Source organism: Pomacea canaliculata, linkage group LG1, assembly GCF_003073045.1.
Source record: "Pomacea canaliculata isolate SZHN2017 linkage group LG1, ASM307304v1, whole genome shotgun sequence".
Lineage (NCBI taxonomy): Eukaryota > Metazoa > Mollusca > Gastropoda > Architaenioglossa > Ampullariidae > Pomacea > Pomacea canaliculata.
Genome location: NC_037590.1, coordinates 43,059,730 through 43,086,234, shown reverse-complemented (window position 1 = coordinate 43,086,234; position 26,505 = coordinate 43,059,730). Strand labels below are relative to the sequence as shown.

Below are 26,505 nucleotides of genomic sequence, written 5' to 3'. Positions count from 1 at the left end.
TGTTGGTAATTTCTTTCTATGCATGGTGATGGTTGTAGCCATGCACGGCAAAAACAGAAGGGAGGGGTATCCACCCAATTTAGCGGAAACAGTATCTTGTGGCGAGCTTTACCCAGTCATTAGAAACGAGTGCACCCGATTAGACTTTGAAACAATAGGAAAATCGTGAAATGCAGCCTTCAGGTCAAATTTGTCAATGATGTTTCGGAAGCAGAACACGTTTGTGAAGACAGTCCCTTAGCTAAGACAGGCTACATCCACATCATGGAAGTTCACAACCAAAGAAGTTGAAGGCCGCTACTGGACAACTCTCTGTTGTACCCGAGAAGCATAAAAACAAAGCTTAAAACTTGGATGGACAGTGGTGATGGGCTGAGAGTGTGGAGAGGTGGAGGAAGACCTGCAAGACGTCATCAACAGCTCGACACCCATGACTAGTCACCTCGTAAACCATAATGGACGCGATTGTAACTGTTGACCAAGAGAAGAAGAAGAAAAAAAAAAAAACCACCCGACATCGCTCGTCTGCATCCAGACAAACAAAAAGCCAGGGCGGGCTGATCAAGAAGAACGATTGCAAAAGTCGATCACATCCCGCCTGCCGCAGTCGGGCCCCAGTCGGGCCCCAGTCGTTTACTATGCAGCATATTTTCTGGCTGCGTCCCATCTGATGACTGGCAGCCCACCACCGCAGCCTCTCGGGCGGTGCGAGATTTATGTGACGTAGACGGCCAGTGTACGGCTGGCATAAAGTTTTGCCTGCACTTTATTCCTCCAACCACCCATCTAATTTACGGGCGGCCGGCGAGACTGGCGCGCTAAAGATGTTGACCTTTTTAAGGGAAGAAATCTTCATATCTGTTCATACGCCAACACGGCTTTTATTGTCAGCTTTTCCATCGAATTTTCGACAAAGACTGGAGCCTCTCAGATGGGATTCGGGAGATAGCGAGGGGGTTAAGAAGTGGAGGAGAGAAAGCGAAGGGGGAGGCAGGACGAGGCAGGCGGGCCTTGAGGTGAACGATGACTGAAAACACAAAATATGCGGAAGCTGGAATATTGCTGTCATGAGGAGACCGCTTAATGGGGGATGCTGACGAGGGAGTAGAGGGAGATTGCAGGACGTACGCGAGGCTGTTAACACGGGTCGAGCCGATTTGGACCCATCTTTCCGGACTTCGCTTGACCCGAAGAGGGTGTCACCAATAAATTGGTGGATGCCAAGGGAAGATGGCTGCCAGGATAAGGTGGCTACCTATAGGCCGCTGGTGGTGATAACAGACATAATTCCCCATCGCCGTCGTCTAATAAAGTGCGAGACGCCATGATTGATTCTCGGCCTTCAGTCCGATTCAGGGCATCGATGAAAGCTTAAGATGCTGCTGCGCATGTTCAAGAGCTGAGTTCAAGTGGCGCCACCTAGTCCCATCTGGTACTCTGCAAAGCCACGGACGACGATCAGAGATGGGACAGTTCATACTCCTAGTTCAAGGTGCCCATCACAATATTTGCCGCCAGAACTGCATTTCCAAGCTCGCTGCTATTTTGAACATGTTCCTCCTTCAATGCGGACACAGTACGATCAGATGTTGGTTGTCAGAGCTCGCAAGCTTTTATCATTCATATGTTTTGTAAATTTCAGGTATGTTCTCATTAAGGGAAAACTTGACACATACTGAACAGAGTGTGAGACATGGGAACCTGCCAAAAATAATGAAATATGATGAGAAATGGAAGGAAAAAAAGTAAGGTTAGTCAATTAAAACTGGAAACAGCAACTCTAACAACCATCCACTCATTAACAATCAAGCTTCTCCTTCATGATTTCTGATCTCTTGTTCCGGGTCAAACTGCTAAAAAAAAGTATGTTTTGAATAACACGACCATCTCTACCACTCACAGCAGCAATTTCAACAAAATTGCGAAAGGGATTTACAAAAATATTAAAAAGACCTTTTACTTCATGTTTCCATATCCCAGAGGACAAATATCCACCAATAGACCAAAGCATCCTATTCTTTAATGTTCTAAAAACGGAAGACCAAAGTAAGTCACTACGTCGCTCGGTATCTGGCTAAGCCGTTCTTAGCTAAGTGCGGGCCATGCAAGCCAAGCTCATTACAGCCTGGGAGCCAAATGGCTCCAGAAGCTTTTCAGAAGCAATCGCACAAAGACGACAGGCGGTTCTGACGCCAGAAGACGGCCGGTGTAATACAAACAAGGCTGTCAGATGGAGTTCTTCAAGGGGCCAGTTCCCTCCCTTTCCCCATTTCCCGATCCGAGATTCTCTCCCATCTCCGTGCACCCAGCGTCACGTGTGTGAAGCAGGATCCCACCTTCCGCTGAAAAGGGGCAGTGACCCGCCCTAACGGCGCAAATGGCCGGCGTGCAGCGCCAAACTGGTATTGACAGGGTAAGGTTTATCACCGTGAAATGTTCTCATTGTTTGCCTCGACAGCAATTTTAACCGGAAAGTTTTAAACAAAGTTCTATTTTTTACATCCTCTTCGCTCTTCTTCTTTTTTTTTTACCCTCCCCAGGAACGTTAAAATGTCTCGAAGGAAAGGCTTTGAAGCTGCGCATATTCGTGAAGAAGTTGTTGGGGGCTCGGGCTGGAGGGTGGATTTTATTTGTACTTTGATGTGTCGCCGCTGGAGTCTGCGAGTCTGGCCGCTGGGAGATTTCCACTCACAGGTTTGTGTCCATTCCGCTTGTCAAAGTGACATGTCACGGAACTGTCGACCAAACTGACAGCCTGGGGGCCATGCGTCAGAAAAACGTACAAAGTTGTGGCAGCAAGAAAGCAAATGAATTAAAATGTTCAGACAAGCAGTGAACCTGTTGCTTTTCGGATTTTCTAGAGGTCGCCGGGGTGTTGCAGCCCAACACAACATCGCCTTTTGTCAACCACTGCGTGACTCACAATACTGAGACCTTTTGTTGGAAACATTACAAAAAATATCGGTTGTTGCCTCAATATCATCTCTGGCTGGAAATGAATAGAACAACAAAATGTCTTCATCGGAGGAAGAGGTAAAAATAAGGCTGTCCGACATGAAGATGCCGGTATTACACAATCTAACAAAAGAAGACATTTTAGGAGATCAACAGACACAACTAGATTACCCTCAGTTCCTGTTAAGGTTACAGGGGACCTGTTTCATTTTTTCTTGATATTTCCAACATATCCACAACACACTCTTTGTGAAGCAAGAATCATGACTGAAGAGTCTCCGACCAAGTTTACACATGACCACTCAATTAACAAACAAATAAACAACAAAAAATGATACAGGGAAGTGAACCGTTGTCTCTGCGAACTATAGTTACTACATAATGATGACATAATAATTTTTGAATATTGTGTCCATTGTCATAAATTGTCAGTCGTAGGTGATTTCCGATTTTTCATAATGAGATCTTCTGACATCAGGTAATCATCGTTGTATGTAATGTCACAAATCATATCCGAGATGATTGTGTCCTCGGATGTAATGTTGGAAATCATGTTGTATATCGTGTAGTGTATGTGATGTTGTATATCATACAATCCTTGTTATCCGTGGTATATTCTATATGAGGTTGGTGGTGGCCATTATCATAGAACGCTCTTTCCACAAGATTTCCGATGTCCTGCTATGAGTCGTCAACAGAATACAGTGTGATATATATCTGTAAATCCGACATCGTGTCATTTATAGCCTTTGTAAACGATTATGTAAAAACTTTCCGGTGTGAAATATAAATATATTACTCACAACCCACTGGCAGACACACTAGTCACACACGTTCACTGACAGTCATGCATCAACAACAAAGTCACTGACTGGCACACGTAATGTCACAACGGTTCTGCAAAAGAAGAAAGCTCGGACTCGTTGGTAAAAAATTCGTCGCCAGTAATTCCACACATCAATGACTGCGAGAAACATGTGTATATACTGTGTGCACATTGGCTTCTGTGGGTGAGAGGGCGCGGAGGACGTGTGACAGAGTGTTCAAACAATTCTCACAGTGATACTATTCAAACTATTCAATCCAATTTTATCGTGGAAGCTCAAACCAAAAGGAAGGACAGAAGGGGGGAGACCAATCATGCACTACCGCCACAAGGCGCACACATGCATATCACACTTTCACGCACGCGCCACACATGCAAATTGTTTGCGCTGTGGACTTGTCTGCCCCTCCCCATGTCTTGCTGTGCTTCCCTTCTGTGGAGTTGTCTTCCCCTCCCCATGTCTTGCAGTGTGCGGTCCCTTCTGTGGAGTTGTCTGCCCCCTCCCCATGTCTTGCAGTGTGCGGTCCCTTCTGTGGAGTTGTCTGCCCCTCCCCATGTCTTGTGTGTGCGGTCCCATCTCTGGAGTTGTCTGCCCCGCCTCCTGTCCTGCTGTGTGCGGCGCGCTCACCTTGTCCACCAGCAGGTTGGAGGCGAACGAGTCGATGGAATGGTCGTCGCCGGCTAGTTCCAGACCTTGCTTGGCCAGGGCCTTCTTCTTCTGGTGGCTCTTTAACAGCACGCGCACCTGAACACAAGGGCAGTGATACAGTTCACAGTGAGCTCAGATTACAGACAACACCCTAACATTCCCACAGCGCCACACACACGAGACAACAATACAGTACTGTATACAGTGTGGCATGGTATCACAACGGCCAATAAACATTAAGTAGTTCATCATCTGTAGGTCATGGCTTGTAGACGGCACAGCCAAGCCTCTTCTTCCAACAAGTACTCATTGCTGCGAGCCAGTTGTTAGGTGGGCAGGGAGAGTCTTTCAGTCTTACACACCAAACCATCAACCTTCTGGTCCACACTGTTTGTATATCTAGCGGAGTGTGTGTATATATATATAATTATATCGTTTTGTCCAGGACAAGGCTAATGGTTAAAGGTTTGCTTGGCTACGTTAGGTAGGCATATGGCCTAGACACATCTCTGTATCTTCCAGCTACTCACCTTGCGGTTTGTTTTGTGTCAGAACTTGGTGTCTTGCGGTTTTTCTATCTACCCGCCTACCTACATCTACCCACAAGCGGAAGTCTCTCCTGACAGACGGATGCGCTCAGGCATCTGACTGCTGCGCCGCGTCATGCGCGAGTGAGGAGGGGTAGTGGTAGGGGTGGAGGTGGAACGGGTGCATTTATCTTCATACAGATTGTCAGGTCACGCCCCCACTCCCTCCCCATTCCCCCCGGCTTCGCCTCCTTGAACTTTTTAAGAAGACACACTAAACAGATAACCATCTCGCCGCTAAGGATAGTACACTTCATTCGATGCATGTGTGTGCTTTGCGACGGAGGGGCTTGAAACATCCTCCCTTGCAGCATAACAATTAACGGGTGCCGTGTCCCCCGCTCTCTCTCCCCTCCCTCTCATACAGACGTAACTAGCTCTCGCGGCTCCCTGATCGACCCTGCATGCTCAACTGCCTGCTAATCACCTCCCGAAAGAGTGGCGTCCCCTGACATCCCCCTCCCCCCTGGGCTGGGCCAGCGCGCGTTATTCTTTGATTATTCAACGCTGACTGGATGCGCATTCATTCTTCCCTTCATATTTGCCGTTCACGCTCCACGGAGCTCGATACAATGGCTCCAAACACGGCACCGTCTGTCCTCCCCGGAAAGTCTGCCGCCTCCGCCGATCGCCATGTTCCTGACTGGTTGCTGATTGTTTCCCCTTCTTTCTTCTCTCCTGGCACAGCTCTGGAACTGCCAGTAAATCACCAGAGAAGGAAGCTGTTTGCGATCACCAGACTCTCCGCCCGCCTCTCTTGACCCACGGTTAGCACTGGCCGATGACAGGGTGTCGCAGGAAGGTGCTGGTCCTCACTGTCCCACGAACGATGCTTAGAACCCGGGAGTAATGAGCGGTGAGCGGGTTTGGGCGCTGCGATAGCGGGAGCCAGAAGACCAAACTGAGACAGAATGGCAATTTCCAGAACAAACACGTCCATTGATTGCCGCCACAATGTGCGAGGGGAAGAGGACCCGTGGTCATCCGGTCGGACAGCAATGACCGGGAGACAAGGGAGCGACACGATCCTCTCTAGCCCCGTAATTGTCGAACTGACCAGCTGTCGAGAGTCGGGACACCTCCCCCAATCTGTTGCCGGCCAAGACAGCTCTCGACCTTGTTGAGATTGAAGAGCTCCTTGATGGCTCGTGCATCTCTAATGACTCAAACGTCCCACCCCTCCCGCAAGATCACAAGAAACCGCACAGTTGGAGCGGACGGTCCTCATGTGGCTCATCTATCGAGTGGTCACTCAGTCGGTTTCCTCAGCAATTTCATGGATGAAGTTTTTGGCTCAGCGTGTGCTCAGCTCAGCTAGTGCTCAGGCGGAGTACCAAGAGAAGAGTACCAAGCAGATTTAATGTATCAGACCCCAGCCACCAGCTCGTCCACGCTCCAAGCCTCTAACCGACATCTGTTCATTGCAATCTCATTAATATTTATCACTAATGTAGTATTCGTACACCACACAGGCACAGCTGTGGTATTTGGGCATGAGCAGCCTTGGGTGCAGAAGCTGCTTGCTGGTGACAAAGAAAACTATTCTTCTTATCTCGAGGAAACTGAAAAAGTCCATGAGTGTAAAAATGAAAAGTTAACTTTGCTACCGGACCTAAAGATCCTTTTTCAAGTTTCTGTCGTGGTCGTCTAAATAGTCAGTCATGAAGAAATCACAACAGTGAAGACATATTCACAACTGGTAGCAGTGAACACTTGTTACACCTTGGTCAAGGCTCGGCTCTGAGTATACTAAGCGCTGTTCAACCATCAGCACCTAAAAACGATCTACAACTGTAGTGTACCCCGTATAAACATCACTAATGAGAGCTTCTGGTGATAGTTCCCTCCCATACGGAGGCCTCTAGATGGTGATCACATGTAGGAATCACAAAGCAGGGACCGTGATATCCCTGCAGTCAGCTGACTGGTGTGCCTCCACGATTCACTTTCAATAAACTTACATTGAACTTGTTGACTTAAATTTCCTACAAAAGTTAAAAATATTTTTTCCAAAAACTATTTTTTTTTACATTTAAGGATCGGATATTACTATTAACAGTTTTTATTCTGTGATTGTTTTTGCATATTTTTGTGCGATTATTTATTTAAAATTAATATTAATTAATCAATAAATATTTATTCCTTAAGGTTTCCAGCTCTGTATGTCTGGTTCCACAAAGTAGGAGTGAAACTATGCGAGTGACTACAGCTGATAGACATGGCGTGGTGGTGGTGGTGGTGGTTAGTGGGAGGGTGATGGTGGTGGTTAGTTTGGGAGGGTGTGGAGCGAGACTGTGGCGTGAGACCATAGCGTGCGGAAGGTCATTTTGGCGCTGACAGAAGCTCGGGGCGGCTCGTGACGACACCCGCATCTCGACTTGGCTGCAGCATCTGTCTCCACCTTTGATCGATGCCGCCGCCTCTCGCTGCTCGTGGACCGCGCTGAGTAGTGGTCACACCTCCCCGTGTCTTGGCTTGTGGATCACCGCCATCCTTTTCTTATTCCAGACGAGTGTCGAGAGGGCCTTCCAGACGCGGATTTGGGAGTCCAGAAGCCTTCCCCATCCCCTCCATCTCCAGACTTGTCATTACTCGACAGTCCCCGAGTCCCACTGTGCTGAGCATGATTTGGTAGCCTTCCCCGGAGGATATCCGGCTGGCGAAGAGTAAGTGTTGGCTCCGACAAACAGTTTGTAAAGGCCAGCTTGTCGTGTCCGACAATCAGACAATCAGTTTGTAAAGGCCATCTCATGGTGGTCGATACCCAGCTTGTGAAGGACAAGTCGTGGTGGCCTGTAAAGGATATCTCTCGCAGACGACAATCATAGCTTGTAAAGGCTATCGAGGGCTTGCCAGTCTTGTCAGAGATAAGGTAAGACTGTGGGTGGCAAGTGGTCTGGGTAACAAACAGGCTGAACTACCTTCGTTGAGGAATGGTAGTCCCAGCCTGAACTCCACTCACATCGTGCTCTGTTGTAGCTCAACGAGGTAGTTGTGTGGGACCCTCTTAACAGACCCCTACATCCAGTCCCTTCAGTCCAGGGGAGAAGGAAGACATACACTCCACACTCCTGGACTCGGCATAGAGAAAGACACATGTCTCTCTGTTTACATCGAATATGTCTATTCTGTAAACGAAAACAACAGCATTCTCAAAGAAATAATTTTTGAGTTGTGATACACAGAATTCTTTCTCCCTTTCCCCCCCCCTCTCTCTCTGTTGTTTTGGAAAGGTTTCAGAAGCACGAGTGGAGGGGCAGAGAGGGAGGGTACGAAGGAAAGAAAAAGACAAAAGGAAAAAAAGATCCCAACACAGACGTTGCATTTCCCTCTCAACTACGTCGGCAGTACGGCGAGATGCCGGCCGTCAACAAGCAAGATGGAGACGGACAGTTGCCCGCGCCCCGCCACCCGGCCCTAAGCAGCGGGATGACACGTAAAATTGAGCAGATGCTGACTCGGAAGGTGAGATCCAATTATCCCCCCGCCGTGTCCGCTCGCATTAGCCGTGAGCATGGCCAAACCGAATAGAACCTCGACACTGGGCTGATCTTGGACCGGCCTGACGACATGGGAGATGATTTGAGGGATTACTTCCCTTTCGCCAAGTCCTTAGGCCCAGAGACTGCGCGACTAGCCTTTGTGTCGTGTGCAGTGTTAAAACCAAGGGAAGGAGAGGGTAACAGAAGACAGGGGTGGGGTGGGAGGAAGGTGGAGGGGGCGAGGGAGCTGGAGGGGTAGACGTGCGGTAACGCAACTTCGGAAAAGAACTTTTTCCTGAGACAGGATTTCTTGAAGCGCAGGCTGACGATAAAAAAGACTGACTGTCTTCAGATGGTGAAGGAAGGAATGCTTCAGTAAGTAGGGCTTCCTTTTCTCCTTCCATGTATCTGTAGGCAATAATCGTGACTACTTTCTTTCAGACTATTTTTCATACAGGCGAGAAGGGCTGAAAATGTTTTATCCGACCTAGATACAACGTGGCATGAAGAAGAACTCCAGAAAGTCCACAGTGCTTTTGGTGGTGATCGAGAACATGGTCTTCCTTGTCTTCATGAATGATGTCCAGAAGGAGAAGAAAAGAAAGGGATGGACGCGGAAAAGAAACATTTTTCCTGTTAAATTAACACAGCCCAGAAGCGTACGACCGGCGGCCGGTCCATCTGGTGTCGCAACGACCCTAAGATGTTGGCAGCAATAACTTAGTTCGCGATGAGAAAATATGGCGCCGTGCTCGCCGGCAATTAGAGAGAACAAACTTCTCCTATTTGTTTTTCTCCCCGGCGCATCGGCTGGCCATCGCCCGGTACCATTAAAGGCGATGGCAACTTTTCATCTCCTAGTCTCCTCACCCCTTGGTGCAAGCATCACTCTGGTCAAACACCAGCGGCTCACCAAGTGCTCCGTTAATTACATTAAAGCCCTCGCGAAATATGGCCGCCGGAACGGTCACCAAGGCAAGTTCATAAGACACAAGTCTCAGGCCCGGGGCTTTGTCATAAGAAGTGTCTGACCTCCCTGACCAGCAATAATAATGATAGCAATAATAATAATAATGACTTACAGAGCATTCCAGCTTCTTCTCGCTTTACACAGTTAGTGGGGACATTCACATCTCTGTGACAAGCATGACGGAAAGAATTAAGAAAATTAATAAAACACGAACATAAATAAACAAATACTTTCTCATGGAAAACAAAACGTCCACAGACCCTTATACTTCACTCCTCCACATGAGCCGCAGCGAAGTCAATTGGTGGCGGGTGCCGGGCACGTGCAGGTCTCGTGCAAGCATGGGCAACGGACGCAGACCCCAACCCTCCCTCTACCTTACACGTGCCTGTCTGTGAGGAGGGGAAAAAACCAAAAGAAAAAGAAATGACAATGGCGAGGGTTTTGTAAATCAAACACACAGATGGTGCACGCGCCACAGGCCACTCCTGCAAATTAATCACAGGGATCGCCGGCCAAGGCAGGCCACTGCAGCTTCTTGTAAAAGATCTCGCGCCGTCAGACGGGGAGAGGTTTATCCCGGGTATAATCTGCTAATTCGTCCTCCGTCCGCCGTGCGTCTGGGCGCGGGGCGATTACGGACCTCGCGCGCGGGGCGAGACTCCTGGTGGCGGAGAATTACGAGCACTTCAAGACGCTTGTCTCTGTTTATCGAGACAACCTCGCAATCGACCGACAAGGATGGAGAGCTGGGAGTGGAGGGTGGGGACAATGCCAGCTCCTCCGCAAAGCCCAGATTATCGCTCGCTTTCTCACTTTGAGTGAGAGGACTGGACCTCGGCCAGTGGTGGTAGTCGGCCGATGGTGGTGTTTGGAACTGTTTTCATGAACTCGCCTTCTCTCTACTGTCTCCAGCAGATCATTGCTGTGTAGATAACGACCGTCTTAGGAGGTGGCAATGAGTGAGTGATCGTCGTACTTTCAGACTGAGCAAGAAGCATGGAATGTTTGGATGTAGCTAAAAGTAATCTGAGCATGAAATGGTGGGAGGGGTCCGTGTATCAAACCCAGAAATTCTCGAGGAAAAAATGTTTTTTATTCTGATACCTTGGACACAAAACCCCCAAACTCATCTTGTGGATCAGTTCTTGGTTCTGCTGCAATCACAGCTTTGGTCGTGTCCTGCAAGTCTGTGAGCAATGGCTGGCGTCCACTCTGCTCATTACGAGAGAAAAAAAAAATGCCGCTCGGTTGTCATTTGGGGGTAGCTGGTGAAACGCCGCACACCCGTAACACAGACACGAGGAGGGCGTCGCCGCAGGCACGGATGACTGCACCCAGCCTGCCCCCTCCTCTCTCTCTCCGGTGCAAGCTTATGTGTGTGTGTGTGCCTGTGTGCGCGCGCATTCAGAATATCTCCATCAAAGCGTGGAATCAAGCAGAATGAGGGCGTCATTACCATCAAACACGCATGCCCATGGAAAATTGGTTTTTTTTCCGTTTCCGGCCAGCGTGATACCCGCTTTGCTCTTCACAAGGGTGACGCGGGTGTGGGGTGAGAAGTCGGGGTGGGGGCGTCTGTTGTAGAGAGCTAAGCAGAGAAACACGAGGGGTGGGGGTGGCGAGAGACGAGAGCACAAGAAAGGAGAAAGTCATTGGTGCTCAATACAAAGTCAATACCTGCGCGATGACAAATTAAGAGAGGAGCATACGCGCTAGAAACACGCACGCGCAGCGACGACAATGGCGACCACCCCGCGCCACTTCCCCGCCATCTGTCGGCAGCAGGCCGCGTTCTGATTATCTCCCTTGCTGTGGGGCGGCAGGACAAAGCCTGGCATTGTGGCGGCCGCTTGCAGACGTTCTATCGCGCTAATAAAGAAGATATTAAACAGAATCGAATAAGCTAGGGTCGTGTGACAGGGTGAAAGGGACCTGCCTGTCTACCGCCTACTCCCTTCGTGTTTTACAGGCTGTGATTTTTGCCCTGTCCGTCTGTCTTGCTCCGAAAGGGGTTTGGGTTCCGCCATATGCTGGCAGCCGGGGTTCACACGGAGGGAGAAGTCGCTTGTGTGAGTGAGCACAACTCAGCCAACAGAAACTAGCGAATAAAGAAATGTTTCGTGTTGCGTGTTCCTTCTCTCATCTCCTTCTCCATCCCCTATCCCCCTTTCAAAAGAAATTTGCATAGTTTCCTTCATAATATTTCTATTCAATATGCTGCTTGCTCTTGGGGCAAGGATCATACAGCAGACCACAACAACATGTTTGACGACCGGGATTTCTGAGGTGAAGACAAGCTGTCAAGACAGGAAAAACTGAGGGGCAAAGGTGAAGGTTCAGTAAAATATTAGCCCGTATTGTAAGATCATAGTACATCAACAACATTTCGGACATCGCTTTCAGTTTGAAATGTGTTCTAAAACATTTCTTTCGACAAAGCAGAATCTTTCCAGCTCTAATGATTTTACTGAAGTTTGTAACGCTTAGCAAAAATAAATAAATCTTAAAGTAGAAAGAAATTAGTACTTTTCATTTTACCTGTCGATTTTGTAATTTGTGACACGTTTCTCCCTATGTTTGTTGGTGAGCCACAAGTAAGTTAGGAATTAAAAAAAATAATTTGTGTCAGACGAATTGTACAAGGACAAGCCACGTATGTCCACCAGAGTTTGCAACGACGACGACAACGACAACAATCACAAGAGCTTGACGCAAATATTAACTTCCTGTAAAAATTAATCTTCCTGGTCTAAAACACGATAAAACCATGCTTATTAAATTTAAATGGAATTAAAATGAGAAGGAAGATATGTTGAATACGCATGTAAAATTGTGTTCCGCATTAACCTCAAAACAATTTTTAGGAAATCATTCTTTGAGTAGGATACAATAACAGATAAAAACAAGTACATTTTATCGTCAACTAAAACCACTTATCAAGCTCTATGAAAAATCGAAAGAAAAAGAAAAATCCTGTGACTGTCACGTGACGAGAAGTGCTCACCCCTTCCTCCCATAAACCACCCCCATTTTTAACTAGGGACATTCTGCTAGTGCTGATATCTCACATCAGGTGTGTGGACAGGTGCGTACACAGGTGGGTGATGGCGGTCAGTGTAAACATAGCAAAACACAATTGTCCAGATAGACGAAAAGGACGAAACAAAGAAAAATCATCCCAACAGTTACTGTTAATTATATACTGGGGCGAGCAAGAATATACATTCCACTGTTAATTATTGATGCATGACTTAGCAAGATTTTCATGAAACTTTAACTGTAGAATCAACCTAGCAACTGGCAAACATTCAGTCCTCGTAGCGGTGGATCACATGGTCATCCACAAACATTCCTCCATTTCCCTAATGGGGTGACCACATGGTCATCGGCTCGTCAGGAAGCAGGCACCATGTTGACCAAATCAAGTTAAGACGATTCTCTCTGGCAACGGCAGGTCGCCAACTGTCAAGGACTTAATTGATTAGCCTTAAAACCACCTTCTTTGTGTGGGTCCGGTTACAATAGACGAGTCTCCCACTAATTTTCCTGCAAGTAATTCCATGTTGCCTACCGAGGGGCCGGGGTCGCTGACTAAGAGGGTGTACAAGAGCTGCTAAGGAGGTTAGGGGGCAAGACAAGAGGGGAGAAGGGAGGGCTGGGAGAAAGTACAATGCCGGCCTAGCGGTGGTTCCTCAGCCTGTCTAGCTTCTCGCAAACTCTCAGTCTGACAGATGTTTCGCCCCCGATGGGCATCTCGGGTCCTTGTTATCTCATCAGTGACCCTCCCTTTCTCTCTCTCTCACACACACAGAATGTGTGTAAAAGGAATAGAGACAGAGAGGAGGGAGTAAGACTCATTTCATAGTGTAGCACAAGCTTCCAAAATAAAAACAATTTACAATCTTAGATATCCCCCTTTAAAACAAATCCCACAGTCCTGAATAAGTATTGAAGTAACAGGACTGAACCGTCAAATGGTAGAATACTCGTAAGCTTGTTCAGGAAATGAAAGTCAAGTCATCTGTCGCTTGATGCCAGTCACTCTGGATGTCTTGCAACTATCAATAACCTCTGGTCATCGTCCCACGACCCGACTAGTGGCCTCCTCATCACCATCTCTTTCTTTCCTACTTGATCAGAGTTGCTGGCCACTGAGACAGAACTACTCACGGTCATCTCCATGAACCAGACCACCCACCAGGCCTCAAGAGGTATTAGAAAACCGCTAATGGAGGTAACAGAAAATTACCAAACGGGGAAAATGGCAAAACAGAATCAAATGATTTGTCTGCTACTATAGGCATCTAACTGACATTGCTCAATGTGAGGATGTTATATCAGTTATAACCACAAACAAATTACTCTGTAAATGTACGTTAATGTGCGTTAACCCCTTTTCATAGTTTTTGTCACTAAAAAAATTCATTAATAGAATTAAGCACCTATTTTGATACTGTACACAGCTAAGGAACTTTGGGTACAAACATGAAATATGTTAAATATTGATAATTATCTATGTGAATTTAACGTATGTGATGAAATTATTTTTTATGTTTGTAGAACTAGGAATATTAATAAAGTTTTGGAGGTCATTCTTTTAGTAAACACACAATGCGGCTCTTAAAGAACCACAGATAAAAAAAAACAGAACATGTTCTCTTGCCCGTACATATTCACAGTGCATACATATATCTCATTATGTTCATGATGTATTCATGCCACATATTGTGAATATAAATAGAGTTTTGTCTAATTAAGGCAAATGGAAATGCGGGAATACTAATTCACAGACTCAAGTGGCAATGTAAGAAATAAATTTCAAGGTATGTAAACACAAATTATGACAGGTAGCTAGACTTGCCTCTTCGTGGAGCAACAGGTAGAAGACGACAAAAAAGGCCCCCTGCAAGAAATAGTGCAAGTAGTTACCTCATGCTGTCTACAGAAAAACCTACAGCCAGCGGTCAGTGCAGGCTAGGTACAGTGTGATAATACTGTAGGACTGGTTACTCAGTGTAAAACAAACCTCAGTCCAAATATCAATAATGATGATGATGATAATACCGATGTTAATAATTCCAACACATGTACTTACAATCCCGCATATTCACGTTCACACACGAGTACACACTCATACATTAGCCCCTATTCACACACACACACATATTCCATACACACACACATACAGATACACGCATGCACACATAAACATACAGTCACACTCACTTGCATAAACATAATGTATGAATAAACATACAAATACCCAAGTACACGCACTCACAAACACACGCTCACGCAGGCGGAAGGATAGGAAGAGAGATAAACTGATAGACTTGCATGCGGAAAGATACAGAAGAAAAACTAGAAGAAAGACTGGAAGACATGTGTCAAGTCATCTACACAGGAAGAAGCCAGTGATGCTTGGTGATGACAGGGTGCGGGTGGGTGGGGTACCTGGAGAGAGTTGAAGAGTGCGTAGAGAAGCTTGATGATGCGGTCGTAGATGTGGATAGACATGAAGGCGAAGGACCAACAGACCGTGACGAGGATAAGCTGAATCCACAGACCCTTCATGTTGATGCTGCAGACAGGGTGCCAGAGGTCAGATGATCAATGAGCTGTGTAGCACGTGATCAGTGCTTTCATTAATTATGAGCGACTGAAGGTGGCTGAGCTTAGAGCGGAGTAGACGAGAACAGCACACTCACTGTAACACCACTCACAAGCAAACAAAGAAAAGAAGAAGCAGGCAGGTAGACAAGAGAGGGAGAGAGAATGAACAATGAAATGTGTGAAATAAAGATGTCAGTTTTTCCACTCGGGGTAGGACAAACTTAGGGTGTAAATCCATCAGCCAAGAGACAAAGAAAGCCTCATTCTACCTTATGACAAGCGATTAAAAACTGTAAATGAAGAAACAGTTTAGTTTCAAGCGGCTTACATTGTTTTTATATTAAATAACTGTCACTAAACATTAATGTGCACGCAAGCATTTACAAATAGACATGCACAGACCCACGTACACACCCACACCCACCCAGACACAATGTATCTCGCACGGACGCAGATGACAAGAGAGAGAGAGAAGGTGGGACACCAACATTCCCTCAAACACTCACGTGATAATCTTGTTCGTCTTCTCACTCTTGGTGTAAGAATTTTCGTTGTGTTCTTTCGCTGTGAAAATCTGTACAAGTATGGTTATCTGCAACATTGGACAGTGCCATGACATTATAAACAAAACAAGGAATACCCAGGGTGTCCAGCATGGCTCGGTCTATGGTCAGCACAATGAACACATTCACAACCTTGGTGATGTGTATATGAATCATTGTAAGGAGACAATAGTGTGTACAGTATGTTAATAACAATGGACAAGGGATGGTGTTTGTGATTATACAGTGGTAATCACGAAGAACAGCCTGCAAGGAGCACAGGAGAGCGAACTTTAAAGATATGCTACTTCTCACACTGAATAAGCCTTAAGAAAATAATTTCTCCACTATACACCTTCTATTTTGCTGTAGATAAATCATACAATAACTAAACCATCTACTCAAGAATTCAGTACAAAAACAATACATGGTCTACAGATACGGTTACTAATCTCATGCACACAACACCTCAGCACAGACAATATCATGTGAAATCATGCTCATAGTAGATTTAAAAAAACAGTAAATAAACACTAGCTGTGAATAAGCTAGTCAGCTGACACTAACACAAGGTGAGGTGAGCAGTACTTACACATATAATACCAATGGCAGGACCCAGAAATAACCAGATGTGATATGGAGACACCCAGCACCTGTGTTGTAAGAAACGTTGGCACATGATCGGACATCGTGTTGCTTTGAGATAGTTCTTCTACCTACCCTCTTTCAAAATAACGAACAATTCTGATTCAGTTTTCAAAGATTAAATCAACTTCACATTTCCAGCTATCCCCGTTCTTCAAAATATCAAGCACACACACACACTGTAGACATATCTAGGCAGACACCTGTACCCGCATGTTCACAAGGATGGTTGGCTGCTGACGGTTCGCACAGAGGAAAAATAAATGTGAGATCACTAACATGTCATCTTGGGCAGACACCATCGCACTGTTTACACCTACTCACATGTCTTCAGCGTAGTATTTGTCCGCGGTCCCCACAAAGGCTCCGACTAGAACACCCGGGATAACTGGAGACAACAATGACAGAGAGTTACAGGTATACATTTCTTAATCTCACACACACACACACTCCTACACACACTTCACCAACGCCATCGCGCATGTCTGTGTGTGTGTGTTATGTGAAGAGTGAGGTGTGACAGGGTTGTAGGAGTGTGTGCGAGGATAGGTCTAAATGTGTGTGTGTGTGATAGAAAGAATGAGAGACATTAAGTGTGTGTGTGCACAAAGGAATTTGATCGTGGCAGAATAATAGACATTAAATTTATTATTTAATCGCTGCTCAAGTAGATTCGCGATCAAACTTCAACCGGCGGAACCGTTACTTGACTTGCTCACCACACGTGCTGACTTGAGTGCCGCATACCTTGTCAAACATCAGTTACACTAATATTATGGGCTTACAATACAATCAGGGTAAATTAGCCTGATCATTACAGGCCATTACTCTAATGATGATATCCTGATCATAACACAATCAGGGTAATTTTATCTAATCGCTTCAGTGGGGTACTTAGCTTTATGCCACACCTGACCTCTCACACACGCACACACTCATCCCCACCCCACACATACACCCACCCCACCCCACACCACACCACACCCACACCCACCCCACACCCACACCACACCACACCACACCACACCACACCCACACCCACCCCACACCCACCCAGACCCACCCCACACCCACCCCATCCAAGCACGTAGTAGCGCAACATGGAGCCCGTGTCCGCGAGGTTGTTGTTGGAGTGCGCCGAGTACGTGATGACAATGTACAGGTTGAAGGCTTCGTTCATCAGCCAACAGTAGGAAGACAGGAAGAAATAGTGGAGCAGGACGGCGAAGGCCTGGCACACCAGCTGCAGATGGACAGGTGGACATAGGTGACATGAATGGTGCTCACTCCTAAAGCTGAGTAACGATGTACATAACATACGAGTGGTGAGTGAGGCAGACCGTCACCTCTAGAAATATTGATACTGAACACTATACAAACCTCGGGTAAAACAATAATAAGAGTACAAACTTGTAGTCTGCTTAGTATTAATTTCACCATTTTCGTCTTTTACTTTACAGCAGTGTAGTAGATGAGCTTACTGTTCCCTCTGTGAACAAACTCAGTGTTTCACTTAACTTATTGTTCACACTCACACACATACCTGCAAACGGACACTAATACACGCGCACTCAGCAGCACACACATGTTATAATGACTGTCTAGTGGTAGTCTGTTAAAGTAAGAAGAGGAAGATCTCTGCAAAGTGTTCCGCTCGGGCTGCGATGTGCTTACCTGGTTGTCATAGCGATCGATGCCAAACATGAAGGCGAGCTGGCTCAGCGAGGTGGACACGGAGAAGTTTCTGTGGAGAGCGGCTGTTGTCGAAGATGTCCTGTAAACAAAAAGGTCACTTCATGGTCAAGGCCAGTCATTATCACCTGTGAAAGCTGGTGACTTGTCACGGACAGCCTACATCCCGACATGCACCAGTGACTGCCTCTCGCCACCCGCCCCACATGCACTCTGGAGTGCATGTGTGTGTGTTCAAAAATGCCTGACATTACGATGGAGAAAACAATTTTTCAACCACTTGTAAACAAGTGAAAGATTTTCTGGTAATAGGAGGCCACAACCACCATCACTAATGTCAGGTAAGAAATTAATTTTAATTAAACAGCAAATGTATTCATAGACTTCTAAGTCACTTCATCGATGTGACACATTTCTAGTGAATCTATTAATATCTAAATTGAAAACATCTTCTTGTGTGGCAGACTTAACTGACTTATAAAAGCTAAATCTGTCCCTGCTATTAATAATTCTATTCCTGTGACCTCATCTCAAGAAGACGCGAGGAGAGGGCGAGGGAGCAGTTCGACCTTAGATACTCAGTAGCGAGACCTGACAAGGGTTAGTAGTGAGTAGTGTGACCCTGACATTCAGCAGTATGACCTTTTCTCATGTAGACGTTATTAGTATCACCGTGTCTGGTGTTGGGGAGGTAGGGGAGAATTGTAGTTTAACCTGGACAGTCATTAGCGTGACCTCACTTCAGGTAAACGTGAATGGCGCAGGTGAGCAGACACATGGTGGCGGAGGCGGCGCAACCAAAGTAGGACGCGAAGTTCAGAAGCTGCGGCCTCTTGTCTCCCTTGTCCCACTGCACAGAGGACAGCAAATAGTAGTGGAGCACCACGACACCAATCTCTCTATCGTGTTATATACACATAAACTTTTATTTCAATGGAGCTTCAATGAGAAATGTATGCCACCGGGATCAACGCTTAAACACTATTCCAACAGAATGCCAGGAGATAATTGTTCAAATGGGGGCCAAAGACCCAATTAAAGTGATGACAATTATTAAAGCAATGAAGCGGCTTAATACAACAAATAATTCTAATAAAACATTTTAAGGTTAATTGTGCCCTAGGCAACAAGCGATTTTCATACATGCAAGAGAAATATAATTCGCTCTGATAAGCCGACCTAATGTATCTGATTATTAATTGCAGGGCAGTGCGAACAATTATGTAATGAGTCACAGATGCCATAAAAGCCTGAGGAGCAAAGACACACACAGGGACGATAAAAGAGAAGGAGCAGATTAGTAGGCTGTGGAGTAGGTGCAGTGTGAACAGCGTTGCTTGCTGCACACGAAAACACAACGGTGGCGGTGCCACGACGTGCTACTGACGTTGTCGTTGTACATGTCGGTGGTGACGGCGAACACGCCGGTCTCGTCGCAGCAGCACGTGGTGGAGTGCAGGTCGAACTGTTTGAGCGTGCAGTGCTGAGTCGACCAGCGCCACTGGCGTTTCCTGCAAACCACAAGCCAGCCACGCGAGAGAGCAGAGAATGACACCATGGACCAGGAAATTAAGATGACAAAACCAACATAAATCATGCACCTTCGGTATTGTTACTAAGGGAGTGTGGGAGGGATGACTGGGGAAGGATCGGAAAGAGTAAGTGTGTGTGTGCGTGCATGAATAAATGAGTGAGTTAGCGAGTGTGTTGTAACAGTTACTTACTTTTGTGCGTGAACAAGCCGGACACATTCTGGGTTGGAGATGTTGAAGGTCTGCACAGAAAATTTGCAAAGACACAAGAGTGACTAAGTGAAACCACATTAATCTATGAAATGCCACGTGACATGGTCAGAACTGGTCGTTAAACGAACCACTAGCCACATTTGAACTTTCTCAAATAAGAGGTAGGCCAAATCAGCTATAAACTTAAAATATGACTGTGGACTTGTGTGAACACTAATGAACATAAGATCTCTTACATCCAACACAGGCAGGTGTATGCTGATCCCCTCGTCAGAGTAAGGGCTCGGGCTGCAGTTGACATTGAGGTCAGCCTGGTGCAGGTAGAAAGCCATGACAGGAGAATTTACCCAATCTTCTTTTGTGCGACTGGATTAAACAAATCCTGGTGTGAGGAAAATGTTTTTACCATGTCTGTCTGAACTGTCAGTAAAGACTCGTCATTGTCAATAAATGTTATGGAATAAGGTACCCACCCGAATATCACGAGCCTTTGTTCGCTGTTTCTTACCTGTGAACGTCGTGAGAAGGTAGAACTTTGGCCAGGTTTTTATACCTGAACACGGAGATGCCGTAGAACACTGGAAACAAAAAATAAGAGGTTCCTTTAACCTATGAGGTCATCTAACATTAGTATCACACAGCGAAGGTGTGTGTGTGTGCGTGTGCTTGTTTCCTCTGTGTGTGTGTGTGTGTGTGTGTGTGTGTGTGTGTGTGTGTGTGTGTTTGTGTGTTTGTGTGTGTGTGTGTTTCTGTTACCCGTGTTCTTGGTCAGGTTGGTAACAAGCTCCTCCTTCTTGATGCTGAGGAAGCCCGAAGTCCTGTCCATTCCATGTTCTGAGACATCACTGTCGCTAGGAAACTCCACCCCGCTCACCTTCTCCACCCACTGTGTGATGATTTTCACTTCTGGGACACGAACACAAGAATCGACCTCACAGCTCGTGTCAGAGACACTTTATTTGTAGTTCCTTCATGTCAGACATACTTCGGATACAATGGACTTCCGTATGTTTGAAATATACATGTACTTTGTTTTAAAAAAATTCAAAGGACAATTTATGTCTGTACTGATTACATTATCAAACATAAAGACAAATCTAGCAACAAAGCCAGCTTTACACAAATATTCAAGGTTTAATCCGCTTACGAGTAGGATAGATAAAATTTGTTGAGGTCGAGTGCTGCTGTAAACACCGCAAGAAGCTGTCAGAAGTTACATCCTTGTAAACAAACAAGAATGTACTTACCGATATACTCGTGGTACTGATAAATATGGGCGTTGGCCAGGATGACTCGTCCGTCGATGATGTGATAGATGAGAGACCTGCTGATGGCGTCTGCGAAGTTATGCATGACTCGCATCAGGTTGTCGCCCTCTGACCCTGAAGGTTGGGTTGCGTTCCAACCCACTTCGTTCTTGGGTCTCAGAAGATTGTTGACAATCCGCGACACCATCTACAAACAGGGATTATGTGACAGGTCAAGAGGGTTCACCAGTATCAAAATAAAATTTTCATATGGTGTGTGTGTGTGATCTGGAGGTCTTGGAGTGCTTTGCATAAGTGTACATATTTTCCCAACAAGGCTCGTTCACTAGGTAGCTCCAAACACTTTTATGTGTGGGAAGGAAATACAAAACGTTCACCATTCCTGGCTGCAAGTGATCACGTGGTCTACAACAAAAAACCCTAGTTAGTGAAGAGAGCACGGAGCAGACAACTCAGCAAGCAGTATAGAAAGGTAATGTACACAGCTATTGTTCCATCAGATTATGTCCCTTTACGAGAGAAAGAGAGAGAAGAGTGTTTGTGTTTGGGGGAGGGGTGGTCGCAGAAGAAGTCAGGAGAACAACACACCTCGCAGAAGGTCAGTGTCTGGTTAAAGGTCGGGTAGATTTCTTGCGCCCTGGCGAAGCGCTGCCCGTGCTCGCTCCAGGAAACTGTTTGCGGTCGCTCACCCTGCAGCCAAGGGTTTACAGCCTGAGGTGTCATCCCTTATAACAAGACTGGTACAGGAGGCATGACACCGCTAGCAAATCAACCGAATCAGACTGTGTGGAACACAAACACCACCAGCTAAAAAATGAAAAAAAACAATTGACACAAATCCTTTGTTATCACTGTTGGCGTAGTCTTTCACCACCTACTCCATCACCACCACAGTCAACAACGACATAACATCAAACAACATCTCTGCCCCCATTGCCAAAGCTGATCTTGATGGCAGGGTCAGTTTCTGCCACCCAATGATATTCGTGTCTGTGGTGTACTTACCTGAGTGCTGACGAGAAGCGAGAGCAGATGAATGACGGTGGCGATGTCGATGGGGTTGGTGTAGGTGTGCTCCTCTGTGTGGTTCAGCAGCCTCTCAGCCAGTCGCAGCACCTGGGCCTGGTCCAGCCAGCCCTCAGCCAGTGTCTGGAACTGGAAGCGACCACCAGACTGACCTTTAGTCTCTAGGCCAGACAATGATATCAGAAGATTACAAAGAAACTACATCCGCTTTTCATGGAATAAACAAGATGAATTTGAATAAATAAGTTCATCCACTTCTAAGGAAACATTTACATCAGTGAATATACTTTTATTTCTTATAAAGCTCTTACATATGACCTCCAGGCCTTAGTCCCCGCCTCACCTTAGTACACAGCCCTCCTTACCTAAACAAACCTTTGTCTAAGACATTGCCGACACTATTCACTTTCTCACCTTCATCTTCAGGTCCAGCAGCTCATCGGAGATGCAGTCATCGATGTAGGGCTCCTGCCAAACTCCATCGTCGGTGCCTTGCAGAAGGCATGACCTTGTGGCCTGGGCTGCGTGGAAAGGTGAAGGTCCCATGATTTTAAATCCATGCAACGAACGTAAAGATCAAAGGTCATTAAGGTTTGTCAGTAAAGCTCTGAGCCTTGTAGTTTAACAGTTCAGCTGAGAGAAAAAGTTTGGACGAGAAGCCGAAAAGTTCTGTTTCTTTACCCTTCAGTGATTGTTTCCTGATTTATCAAAGAATGTTAACGGGGGTGAGGAAGCGGAAGTGCTCTTGACACACTGAACCTCTTACAGCTTACTCCCTCTAGAGAGACTGGAAAACTTGCACCAGTGCAGATAGCACAACAGGTAAGCACACTCATGATATGTTTCATTCCTGTATTCTCTGCTGACACTATCCTGCCTACGAGTGTGGGGACATCCACAGTGGGGACATGGTCTCACCTACGACAGTCGTGGTGTTGTCTGATGTCGTCCTTTTTCACCTGGACAGTCGACGCTGACGTTCTGCTGCGCTGGCTGACGACCCCACGGAATGTTCTCTTTGATCTCCGCGTTGCACTGAGCACCTGTTTCACAGACAGCAAGAAGCAACAGAACGATCACAAGGCTACACCTGTAAAGGTGGCTGTTTACATTCTTACACTATCTGTGACTGGTGACTGGTGACTACCCTTTGTCTACCAGTATATTTTCAACGGATTTCTGTGGACAATCAAAGATGGAGGCTGTTGGCTGAACTGTGGACACTGACAGATGTTTGATGTCCTCAGCTGTAGGGGAGGGGGACAACACGGAGGCTGCTGGCTGTGGACACTGACAGATGTTTGATGTCCCCAGTTGTAGGGGAGGAGGACAACACGGAGGCTGCTGGCTGCACTTACCGATGCGGCTGCTGCAAGACTTGTCGCACGAAACTCCAGCGTCCCTCTCAGAAAAACAGGAAACACTCTCCGGATCTGAAAGAACGGGAAAGATAAGCTGCGAGGTTTGTTGTCAGGCTGTCTGTCAGCACGCTATGTATGAAAGAACCCTACCGATATATACATAATGGCATCAGTAGAGGATCAGCAGTAATAACTGTCAGCACGCCATTCAGTGTGTGTAGCCACTGTAGTCTCTCCCCTGATATTACAAATAATAGCAACTCTACACTCACACCTTAGAGCTTTACAATAAGATATGACACAGACACACACATTAACACAAAGACATGACACACACACACACACACACACACACACACACACACACACACACACACACACACATTAACACACACACACACACATTAACACACAGACACACACACACACAAAGATATACATGCAGCATGGCTACAGCAGGATCAAGATATTAAACAAAGAAGTATAAAATAAGGCTCGTGTACAATAATCACTTACTAAAGATTCCAGATGGCCATCTCATTCTGATGTCACCCCGGGTACCAGCCCGGAACTCTACCCACTGCACGGCGTTGCCGCAGTATTGGAAGGTGCAACTGGAAGCCAGGTACCTGACTTCTTCGCCAGGTAAAGTGAAATTCCAGATATTGAAGTGAGAGAGGTCACCTACAACAATTCCCAACATATAAATTCCTCAGGTAATCTGTCCCCTAGAATTTATATTTTTATTTATATAAAAAGGTAATCGCAATTTATGAACAATCAAAAATGTTACCTGACGGCTAGATGAACTGAGTATGTAGGAAATCATATATGTGCGGAGAAACGGATTTTTCACGGATTTACTTTAAAGTCAATGGTTGCCAATAACTACAAGTCAGGAAGAGGAGTGCTCCCCCCCCCCCGGCCGCTACTCAAGTAAGACTCAAAGTTCTCCGTAACAACTTAAATATTGTGGTAGGTGTGGAGGGTATTGGATTGAAGGATTCACCTGTAGAGTGTGGATGACATCAGAAGCCTACCTTCCAGAGCATAAGTGACATCAAAGGATACGCCAGCTTTTGATGACTGACCCAGGATGAACTCGCCACCAGCGGGAATACCCTGCTTCACATTCAGTTTGCCGGATTCCACCCTCACACCGTTCTTAAACAATTGCCAAGTACCGTCTGAAACAAATGGTCACCGGACAGGTAAGAAATACTTCTTGTAGAGGGATTTTAGTGTGTGTGTGGGTATGGGTGTGTATGTGTGCGTGCGGGCTCGTGCAGCAAATTAAATAATTACAGCGATGTGGTGCAGCCAGGCGGCTGGTATGGCAGCAGTACTGAGCTCACCCGAGGGACTTTGTAGCGTGTGAACACGTGCGTGTGAGTGCTCAGGCACAGCACCGCATGCATGAATGGTAACCGCTAGTTGCTCCAGGAAAGACGTCGGCAGGCGGGTCAAGGGTCAGGGAGACAAAGTTCAAAGCACGAGGAAGGACGCCCAGAGACATGAAGTCATTTGGGTTTATTTTTGGTTTCAGCTGAACGGCTTTGATTGCTCGCCTGTGAACACGTCCAGAGGTTTCATGGAAGTTCCACTTGCAGAGTCCCAGACAGCGGAGGCGTAGTCAATGATTGACTGAATGTGGGAGGTATAGAAGACCTTTCTTGTCTGTGTGTGTGTGTGTGAGAGAGAGGCTAACCCACTTGTCCACTAATGGTCGCTGGTGAAGGCAATAAACTTTATAAAAAAAAAATAATAAAACATTCACCTTTAGAGGACCAGCTCCAAGCGATATGCACCAGTTCGTGGGGAATGAGGACCGTCTGTGTCACCTGCCTTTGACCCCAGATGTCAAAGGTCAGCTTCGGTCCGCTTAGGAAGCGCATGACATTGGGGCTGTCCGCGTGCCGGTAAGACAAGACGGTACCCGGATGTGCGGGGTTGCTGACGTTGATCCAGAAGGCCACGGTGAACTCGCTGAGTTTGGGGAAAGCTCTACCCAGAAGTAACGTGTACCGGGGTGGGATCGTCCACTTTGAATTCGAACCTTGAGTCGATGGCAGATGCTGCAAAGCAGGACACTGCGCAATTGGACATTTTAAAAACAACAGGACAAAGTGCCCCAAACTTCAAAAGGCTCAACACGCATGCAAAAGAAAACAAAAACAAAAACCGCTCGATACATCAAGAGAACTCCATATGCCGGATACCCTGATCTCAGAGTCAGGAAATAATCATTAAGTTATCAAAGGACCGGAGATCTGCAGACTTGGAACATACGTACAAACCTTTTGCATAAGAATTATTTAAGTAGATTTCGTCAGTGGAGCTCTCACACACTGAAGTCAGACTTTGTCTCTTGTCCATCTGCACATTCTTAGGCACCCTCCCCCCTTTCACACCCTTTTCCAGAAATGAACTAAGCACATCATTTTCTTCGACTCTCACACGCCTCCCACACCTAATCATTACAACTGTAGACAAAAAGGACCGTCCCACAAGGCAGCGCGACTCACACATGCACATTTTAGTGTTCCAGTGGAAGCCAGGGCCGCACTCACAGCCATAGCCATCAGGGTGGTCGATGCACTTGGGGAGGGTGTAGTAGGTCTCCAGACACTGCGAGTCTATGCGCGGGTCCGGCGAGTTCTGTCCGGCCACTGTACACAACACATGGTACATCAGGGTGGCAATAGTCTAGTGGCTGTGAAGTCCCACAAAGTATTTTCCTTTTTTTAAGTGCTTTAAATTTATTCAATAGCTTATTTCATAGATCAGGTTTAAATTAATGATTAAATAATAAACTGTATCACGGTTCACTTGGATGCATTTAACTTGCAGAGTAGAATAATGTTTTGCCTGGAAGTAAGTCAAGATACAAATAAGTGGAGAAGCGTGGGTGTGTAGGTAGTGTCATCATGGTTTTGTACGGTAGTCTTCAGCATTGTGAGCAGGTTGTACTTATCGAGGTTGGACAATAAAGCTTGATCCCACCTGACCGGAGAACAAGAAGAAAAATCCAGGCCAGACAGTCGGCCATCCATCTCACATCCATCTCCGCGCAGGAAGACACTGCTGACCCTGCTGCTGACCCCGCTGTCAGGAGTGCTGTGGGTAAGCGGCAGGCAGTTC

General features: G+C 46.4%; 1 protein-coding gene across 1 annotated transcript in view; it reads right to left on the bottom strand.

The window, feature by feature from the left end:
- LOC112572720 (adhesion G protein-coupled receptor L2-like) overlaps positions 1–22,948 on the bottom strand; it is a 31,115-nt gene extending 8,167 nt beyond the window's left edge. The window contains exons 1-19 of the mRNA XM_025252546.1: positions 22,922–22,948; positions 22,418–22,524; positions 21,983–22,132; positions 21,566–21,667; positions 20,957–21,164; positions 20,466–20,615; positions 20,218–20,287; positions 19,946–20,075; positions 19,689–19,738; positions 19,352–19,475; positions 18,705–18,814; positions 17,947–18,046; positions 17,347–17,515; positions 16,597–16,660; positions 16,220–16,280; positions 15,592–15,677; positions 14,927–15,053; positions 14,334–14,375; positions 4,410–4,526 (exon numbers count right to left, since the gene is read on the bottom strand). Coding sequence (XP_025108331.1) covers positions 4,410–4,526; positions 14,334–14,375; positions 14,927–15,053; positions 15,592–15,677; positions 16,220–16,280; positions 16,597–16,660; positions 17,347–17,515; positions 17,947–18,046; positions 18,705–18,814; positions 19,352–19,475; positions 19,689–19,738; positions 19,946–20,075; positions 20,218–20,287; positions 20,466–20,615; positions 20,957–21,164; positions 21,566–21,667; positions 21,983–22,132; positions 22,418–22,423 — 1,866 coding nt within the window. The 5' untranslated portion in view covers positions 22,424–22,524; positions 22,922–22,948. The remainder of the gene's footprint in view (positions 1–4,409; positions 4,527–14,333; positions 14,376–14,926; positions 15,054–15,591; positions 15,678–16,219; positions 16,281–16,596; positions 16,661–17,346; positions 17,516–17,946; positions 18,047–18,704; positions 18,815–19,351; positions 19,476–19,688; positions 19,739–19,945; positions 20,076–20,217; positions 20,288–20,465; positions 20,616–20,956; positions 21,165–21,565; positions 21,668–21,982; positions 22,133–22,417; positions 22,525–22,921) is intronic.
- Positions 22,949–26,505: the final 3,557 nt, after the last annotated feature.